Source organism: Fukomys damarensis, unplaced genomic scaffold, assembly GCF_012274545.1.
Source record: "Fukomys damarensis isolate Sample0158 unplaced genomic scaffold, DMR_v1.0_HiC HiC_scaffold_19, whole genome shotgun sequence".
Classification (NCBI taxonomy): domain Eukaryota; kingdom Metazoa; phylum Chordata; class Mammalia; order Rodentia; family Bathyergidae; genus Fukomys; species Fukomys damarensis.
Window position 1 is genome coordinate 48,546,317 of NW_022900931.1, and position 8,758 is coordinate 48,555,074.

Here is an 8,758-nt window from a genome sequence, read left to right on the forward strand (position 1 = left end):
GTCTTCAAATAAAGTAGGGTGAGACCTTTAGCTTTGTATATATATTTTTTCTGAATTGTTTTGGTGTTCATGATTCTCTGCATAACTGTATACATTTTAGAATGGGAATATGTTTTTCTATCCTAGCTATAGGTTTGGATACCCTAAATATAAGTGACTTACTTTGAATCTAGAAAGTGAGAGATTTATAGTAAATATTATTTATAGTAGATTAGACTCCAAAATGTAGAAACTGATTGCTGAGAAAATGGAAAGAAAACAGCAAGGGCAAAGGATTGTCTTGAAGACAGCAAAAGCTCTCATAGTATATGTGGAAGGAGCAGGTTCATAGCAGATAGCTATGTGGATGCTGGGAGAACAGAAAAATGATGTGGTGTCATGGAAACTAAAGTCAGAGAATGTTTCCATGAGCCAGGGATCAAAAGTGTCAAACAAAGCAGAGAAAGATGATAAAAAGAGGAACAAGCAGAGTCCAATAGCTTTAGCAAGGGATGTTGTTCAGTGAGATTTGAGCAAATGGTTTAATGGGCATATAAATATGACGGAATCCTCTCTTAAAGACTTCTGGTGGGTGAAAGTAGAAGTGTATTTCAGTAGTTCTAAAAATGAAGAGAGAACACTGAAATGGTCACTGTAGAGAACCACAGGATGCTTTCTACACAGTTTAGACATTTTAAACAAAGGGGGCCAATGTACTGTCTCACGCAATTACATCAGATTATTCACCAGATGTCAGTTGGGCCCCAGTGAGCTCACTCCTTCCTCCTCCTTTCAACTGTACTGCTTTTATTCCCCTGTCTGTATTATCTGAAATTGTCATAATCCTTTTATGCTGAAACTAAAACATTAAAACTAAACACTTTCTTTCTCAATCACAACTCCCTTTCTGACTTCCCTCAGAAGGACGACTGGCATCAGCAAAACATATTTCTTTGGTGGAATTCAAAACATTCATTTCAGATCATGGCAGAAGCTTTTTGTAGTTGTTTGGCTTTGAGGATACAATGACATGGCTGGACCATATTACTTCTCTGAAATCGAGCTTTTAGCCTCAAAATGCAGGTGAACATTGTATAACAGATCCTTAATGACCTTGCCACCAAATCCGGCCACCATTTTTTAGTCTACGTCCTTTGAATACTTCATACTGCTGTAACACACTTATATTTATGTTTTTTTCTGACATGTACGTTATTGGTTTTCCTTCTTGTTAAGAGGATTTAAATAGCGGCTATGTTACTGGTTGGAACAGAATACGACTTTCTGCTTTTTTCCGTTTTCCTTCCTGACATCACTTTGGTAGCTGTGAGGTGAGTATGTTCTCAGAAATCTTTTTTCTTTTTTAGGAAATACTTTTCTTTAATGTAGATAACTTTCAGATGTGTAAATATGAAAGAGGCATGTGCACGAACCCTAAACATAAGCTTGCTACTCACAAAGGAGGAATTCGGCTCATTCTCTCAGTCCTGCTATCATTTCCCCTTGTTTTGAAATCCAATTGCTCATGAGAAGCTTCCCTCTGATGACTCCCTTTATTGCTTTCAGACTACTATAGCAGGATGCAGAGAAAGAACTTCACAAAGTAAGAGAATTTGTCTCTTTGGGGTTTGCTAGGTCTGGAAATCATCAAATAACCCCCTTTGTGGTTTTCCTAACCATCTACTTTTAAACTCTAGCTGGCACTGTCATCGTTGTGACTATTACCCTCATTCGCCTTCACCTCCACGCTCCCATGTACTGTTCCTGAGCATTCTGGGTAGTTCAGAGACTGTGTACACACTGGTCATCACCCCACCAATGCTTTTGGGTCTCACTTTTCATAAGCAGCCCATCTCCTTGGCAGGCTGTGCAACCCAAACATTCTTTATTTTTGTTACCTTGGCCACTAACAGTTGCTTCCTGCTCACGGCAACGGGCTATGACTGCTACGTAACCATCTGCAAGCCCCTGAGGGATACAGTAATCATGAGCAAAAGAATGCACGCCAGCGTAGTGTGTGGTTCCTTTGGCACTGGTCTGCTGTGGCAGCTCTCCGTTTGACAGCCATGTTCATTTTGCCTTTCTGTGGCAAGGTCGCGGGTCACTTCTGTGACATTTATCCAGTCAGGAAGCTCTTTGTTGGTACAACTATCAATGAAATGATCAGTTATGGTGTAAGTTCACTTGTGATTCTTGTGCCTATAGGCCTGATCTGCAACTCCTGTGTCCTCATCATCTCTTCCATCCTTAAAATTGCCTGCACTGAGGGACGGAAGAAGGCCTTTGCCACCTGTGCCTCCCACCTCACTGTAGTCATTGTCCACTCTGGCTGTACCCTCATCACCTACCTGAAGCCTAAATCAGAAACCTCAGTAGAAAAAAGTTTCTTTTCTGAAACCTACACCATCATCACCCCGCTTCTGAACCCTGTTGTTTACCATCTGAGAAACAAGGATGTCAAAGATGACCTATGCAGAGCTATGGGTAGAAACGTATCTTAACAGAATGATTGAATTGTTTTGTCAGGAGACCTTTAGTAGAGTGTAATATGTGTCTACTCACACACAAACAGGCCATAATACATAGGTTTAAGAAATATGACATCATTGAAAGTAATGTAAGACAGCTTTTCTTTTTTACATTCTAGCAATAGCAGAATGCAGTTTCTATTCTAATTTTTTTGTTATTGCTGTTGTCACATACAAGATTCACCCCAACCTGGATTATGCCTGCTTGTTTTTGTGACTGAAGATTTTGGTTCTGAAAACTTGTTTTAGCCCCACTTTGCCTGAACTCTCTGACAGTCAAATCCTTGACCTAGTCTGGCAAAGGGATGTGGAACAGAGACAATTGGAATACCGGTGGCAGAGGTCTTAGGAAAATTAGCTGCAGAAACAGCAGCTTTTATTTCTCTTTTTGTTTACAAAAGAGAAGGCTTTGATTCTCAGGACTAAAATCATATTTCCTGTGATAGTCATTTTAGAAAGGATTTCCTCAGTTCTTATTGATTAAAAAGTGAAAAGCTTCACGAAAATTCTCTTCTTTTATTATCTTGTCACAATAGCTCCTTAAATAGTATCAATTTCTATGTGTATTTCTTTCTTCTGTACAATCAAGACAAAAATCTCTGTTGTTCCCTGGAGGATAGGCAGGGAAAAGAACATACTGGTGGATTTTTTCTGTAACTACTTTTTAATCTAGATATACTTTTCATAAAGTCTCTTCTCTTTTCAACCTGTAGATGCTTTTATGATTCATAATTTTATATAGTATCTATAGTGGCATTGAAATTGTTGCCTTAAGTATTGGTTGTGCTAACTCTCAAGTACACATTAAATACCATTAAATTTCATTCTTGCAATAAATAGTGCAAACTTCATGCTCCCCCAACTACTTACTTATATTAATATACACATAACCATAATATATTATTTTGTAGCCTCCATGGGGAAGTTTATGGAAATATTTTGTTTTGTATTTCCACCAGAGTTCATCTGTACTGAGGCAGAGCTAGAAGACATTTTCTAAGAGACTAAGGTATGGATAAAACTGTCTTCACGCATGCATAGCATCCATTATTAGTCCAGGCACAAGTCAGTTCCTACAGCTTTGAGCATTGTGATTTTCTTTCTATTCTACACATCCTTATATGTGGAGGTCAAAAGCTGGAGGTTGAGAGTCTTCTACAAGAGCCCCCTTGTAGCAGCTATGCTAGTGGAGTAATATCTGATGGCAATGTGTCTCTGATTACTAGCTCCTGACATCTGTCTAGAAGGCACATATCAGCCCAAGGTTCATAGGTACCTTGGATATTTGGGTGAATGCCAGAGCACTTTTGGACCCTTTGAAATTATTTACTAAGTATTGAGTACAAGCTTGAATGTGCTTCACCCGTTATATTCTCTTTTTTTGGGGGAGTACTGGGGATCAAACTTGGCACCTTGTGCTTTCGAGGCAGACACTGGAACCACTGAGCTAAATCCCCAAGTCCCCTCCCATTATATTCTTTTTTTTTCCAGCTTTAATTGAGTTTATTGGTACATTTGAGGGATACGGTACAGTTACATTCATTGTTGGGATCTTGTACCCCTACATGACAAGTCTTGGTTCTTATTTTTTCCCCTTGTCCCTGCCCTCCCTTCACCCCTTCCTTCCCTCCCCATCCCATTATATTCTTAAAGACTTTATTCAACATATCTCTTTCCTCAAATCCAAGTGGAAATATGAAACACAATCCACTTTTCCTCCTCTATAGGCAATTTGCTTCTATGTTTCCTTGGACTCTCTTAAAAGAATCATCTTTGGACTTTATACTTCTTTGCCTGAATAGGCACTGCTTTTTTTTCCCACAAAACTGGAGAACATGGGAAGATGTGGATGGTTTTTCATTTGGGAAATTGATGTGCCAGAAGGCAACTATGGTCTTTATCGAGAGTTTCCTATATCTTTCTCTAAACCCTAAGTATTTTAACACCATCCCTGTCCTTTCCTCCAAGACATGTTGGAGGAGCTAACTCTTGTGTTTGTTGCCTACACATTTGCCTGGTTTTCAGCTCACTGGAAGAGGCCACTGGAGCACAAACAGTTTAAGAGTGGGCCTGCCCAAGTGATTACATATCCGTTAGGATGAGTCAAGAACAGTGAGTTGTTTTAGTGCCGCCTCCTACTATACTATTTATAATACCTATATTATGGCTAGTGTGGGGGCTATTTTCACTATTTCATTGTTTTTGTTATCCCCAATATCTCATGTTCTTTTACCCTTTTTCTCTTGTATATTGCAAACACCTCTATTCATTCAGTACATATTTTGTTCAGCTCTTTGGGTTATTGGAAAATAATCACAATGTAATTTATTCGGCCTATGTACATTTCTTGAGCACAATGTGTCAAGCAAATAACTAGCTTTGTGGTTACAATAATGAGCAATGCAGACACTCTTTTCATTGTTATTCATTATTCAATGGAGAAGGCAGACAAAATAAGAAGAAGCACAAAAAATTTGCTAAAGCTACATTATAGTATTTTTGCTTGGGGTTGGGGGTTGTTAAAAAACAAAACAACAAAAACAAAAAAGAACTGAAACCTATTTAGAAGGTCAGAAAAGAATTCATAGAGACATGGCATTTAATTAACTTTGTATGACACTAGATCAATTGATGTATGGGTCAGGTGAGAGAGGGCAAGCAAAGGAATGGGAAGAGCCCGAACAGAGAGACATAGAAGCCTGAAAAAGGCATCAATGATAAGAAGGCAGATGCTTTATTCATCTCTATGTACCCATTACCACGTTGAATGTTAACTTGGCAAAAACTCAGTGCTTACCATACCTTTGGATAAATGTGTGAACATTTGTTAGGTATGAAGTCTTGTCCAAATACTGAAAAGCCATTATAGTGTTGATCAATACATCCTGTTAAATTGCCTCTGTATGTCTCATAGACTGCACTCACCCAAAGTCAACTAACAGAAAATCAAGAGTAGAAATAACAATTCTTGGAGTATCCTTTAAAGTATTCCCTCTCACACACTGTAGAATTGCCTATATGCATTTCTTACTTGCTCCATAAACTCAGTTGACTATTTATCATAAATTTACAAAAATTAGTCACTTAAAACAGCACGAGGAAAAGCCCTTCTTTTAGAGGAAACTGGATTAACATTAAATTAATATGTTTTAGCCATAACCAGGGACAATAAATTTGACAAACATAAAAATGATTACTTGACAGTTTGACATTAGACATTAAGAGTCAAGCTTGGCATTTCAAAATTTACCTTTAGGAAAAAATTTACAAAAAAGACATTTATGGATTATAAAACTTCTGTAATGTGATTTTCACAGTGCTGACTTTGTAGCTTCTCTGAAGAAAAGCAAGATTACTCGATGCTTTTTCACATTCCCTGATTGCAGCCAGTGATAGATTAAAGGGAAACATAGCTGTAGCACTCCCCAAAACAAGTAGAGTAAAATATTTTATTAATGGGCACAAATGTTTCTCATGGAAGAAAGGAAGAAATTGGGCAAGAGAGATAAAAATTAAGCCAAATACATATAAGTTGTAGATGGCACAGAGAGCTTAATTTGAGAAGACATTCTTTAAAAGGTGCAAAACCCATGTGAGTTTTGTTGCTGTTACTGAGGTATGTACATGTGTATGTGTATGAATGTGTGTGTGTGTGTGTGTGTGTGCAATCATTGGATATGTTTCTATGGGAAATGGAGTTGCCGTTTGGTCGTTTTAGATAGGACAGCTATGGTTGAGATTTAGACTATTCCCCATAAAGTTTATTCCACTGATGAGTTCATAGCTGAATGTGCTGTTAGGAAATGGAATTTACTTGAAAATGGGTCACTATGGGAATGGCCTGTAAGAGTGTATTCTTGACCCTGGCTCCTTGCTTGTCTCTCTGCTTCCTGGCTGTCATGAGATGAACAGTTGTCCTTGCAGGCCTTTTCACCATGTTGTTTCTTCTTTGGAAACAGATGACTATGGACTGAAGGCATAAGCCAAAAATACACTTCTCCTCTTTTAAGTTGTGGGTGCCTGTCCCGGGGACTGAAAAGTAACTAAGACAATAGGCATTGCAGTAATAAATATTTTATTTGCATTATTTCATTTAATTAGTAGCCATAATGTTTCTATAATTCTTTGAAGTTCACAAAGAATTTCAACATTCATGACGTTATTTGATTTTATAGGACTTCTGTAAGGCAAGTTCCTATTTTTCAAATAAATCTACTGCAGGTGGGTAGTTTAAATGACTTCCCCAAAGTTACATAGGTCTTTGGAGATGGAAATTGAACTAACACAGAAGTGAGACTCAATTAAGAATCTGTTCCTCCCAAATCCATGCTTTTTATTACTTTAGTCATATGTTCAAACACAAGTATTATTCATTTTTATAGGAAGTAAACTATGATGAATAAATAAACTTTAATTTTCAGGTGCTAAAGATTCATTTCAATAACTATTATAGGTTCTTTCTGAGATATCATAGTTCTTTCCTGCCTTTATAAGAAAATATTGATGATCACGAACATATTCTTTAAATGTTTTTCATGAATGCTTAGTATATACAGTTGGAACTGAATTTATATTAGAATTGTTGCTTCTTAAATAATCCACATATTTCAGTATTTTATGAATTTCATGTTAGCATTGTGTGACTTCTGATTCTTTTAATTATTTAGCCTTCTATTTCAACAAACATAATATTCATGCCTGTTCTAAGGGCATTTAAGGGATACGGCACAAAAAATGGAGAGACAAATAAGACTTGAACCTTGCTATGAGGAGCTAACAATCTACTTGCAGCCCATTTTAATAGTGTGATTAGTGCCACACATAGAGTATTATAGAAATCCAGAAAGGAGAATGACATAACTCATTTGGTGAATTTCAATCTTGCATATAGTGATAGGAGAAGGTCAAAGTGAATGACTGTGGTACATCTATGCACTGTATCCTAGTGAGGTTTCCTGACTTCACACCTGCTCAGAGACACAGGTGCATCCAGGTTAGTGAATCCAAAATCCCTGTAAGTTAGCCACAGTATTAAATGTATGATTTAAAAGTGCCCAACATAAAAACAAAATATCATGACACATGGCTAAGAGAAAAACAGAATATATAAGTAGACCATTGGATGAGTCAAATTAGTAATCAAGAACTTTAAAGACGCTTGTATATATATGTAAACATTTTACAGGAAAATATGCTTATAATAAATAAATGTAGAATATTAGGCAATAGATCTAGACTCAAAAAATTTAAAAATACTTGAATTGAAAAATTTACAAATTTGCTTAGTTGTAGATTGGATTTGGTAGACTAAAGAAACAGCAAACTTGAAGATGGAGCGAAAATATTTTTGAATCTGAATAGTTTTTCTGGTGTGAGAAACTAAAAGTGTAAATAAGGTTAAAAATGTATAATTGATAATGTGAAATAGTAAAAAAAGTTCTAAAGGGGTAGAGGAAGTGGGAGGGGTAGGGGAAGGAAAGAAGGGAAAGAAAAAATATGAGAAAAGGAAAAAATGGAAACAAAATCTCTGTAAATAGGAAGGGGTGGAGGGGTTGAAGAGAGAGGACAGGGGAATGGGGAAAAGAAGAACCAAAACACATTATGTGAGTTACCAATGATGAATGTAACTGTATTGTATGTCTAAAAATACCAATAAACTTAATGGAAAAAAAAAGAAAAATGAACTAAAAATGAATAGGGTTTCAATGACTTGCATAGGCAACAAACAATACAATATTTACATACTTGAAACTTAAAAAGAATAGAATGTGCCACTGAAATAAAGATATATTGGCCAAAGATTTCCCAAATCACTTTAAAGTACAAGCTTACTGATTCAAGAATTTCAATGAACCCCAGATAGGATTAATAAGAACATCAAGACAGTGGATGGTACTGAGGATCAAACTTGGGACCTTATGCTTGCAAGGTAGACAGCAGCACCACTGAGCCAAATCCCTGGCCCCCAGAATCAAATTTTTAAAACCAAAGATAAAGATCTGAACATAAAACAAAGATAAAGATCAATACATTAAAGTGATATATCAGGGAATGATAATACTTTACTTGATTTTCTAATCAGACACAATAGAGGCCAAAGCAACAATTTTAGAGTCAGACCAGATTTCTTTCTTTCTTTCTTTTTGGTACTGGGCATCGAACTCAGGTCCTTGCGCTTGCTAGGCAGGCCACTGAACCATTGAGCTAAATCCCTAGCTCTTTTTTTTTTTTTTTTTTTTTTTTTTTTTAGA

The 8,758-nt window shown here is 36.7% G+C and overlaps 1 protein-coding gene across 1 annotated transcript; it reads left to right on the forward strand.

Annotated features, from left to right (window-relative positions):
* The first annotated feature begins 1,559 nt into the window (after positions 1 to 1,559).
* On the forward strand, positions 1,560 to 2,480 carry LOC104857025 (olfactory receptor 10J5). Its single transcript, XM_033766148.1, is given in 4 exon segments — positions 1,560 to 1,578; positions 1,581 to 1,736; positions 1,739 to 2,017; positions 2,020 to 2,480. Coding segments are annotated over 4 exon segments (915 nt in total).
* Positions 2,481 to 8,758: the final 6,278 nt, after the last annotated feature.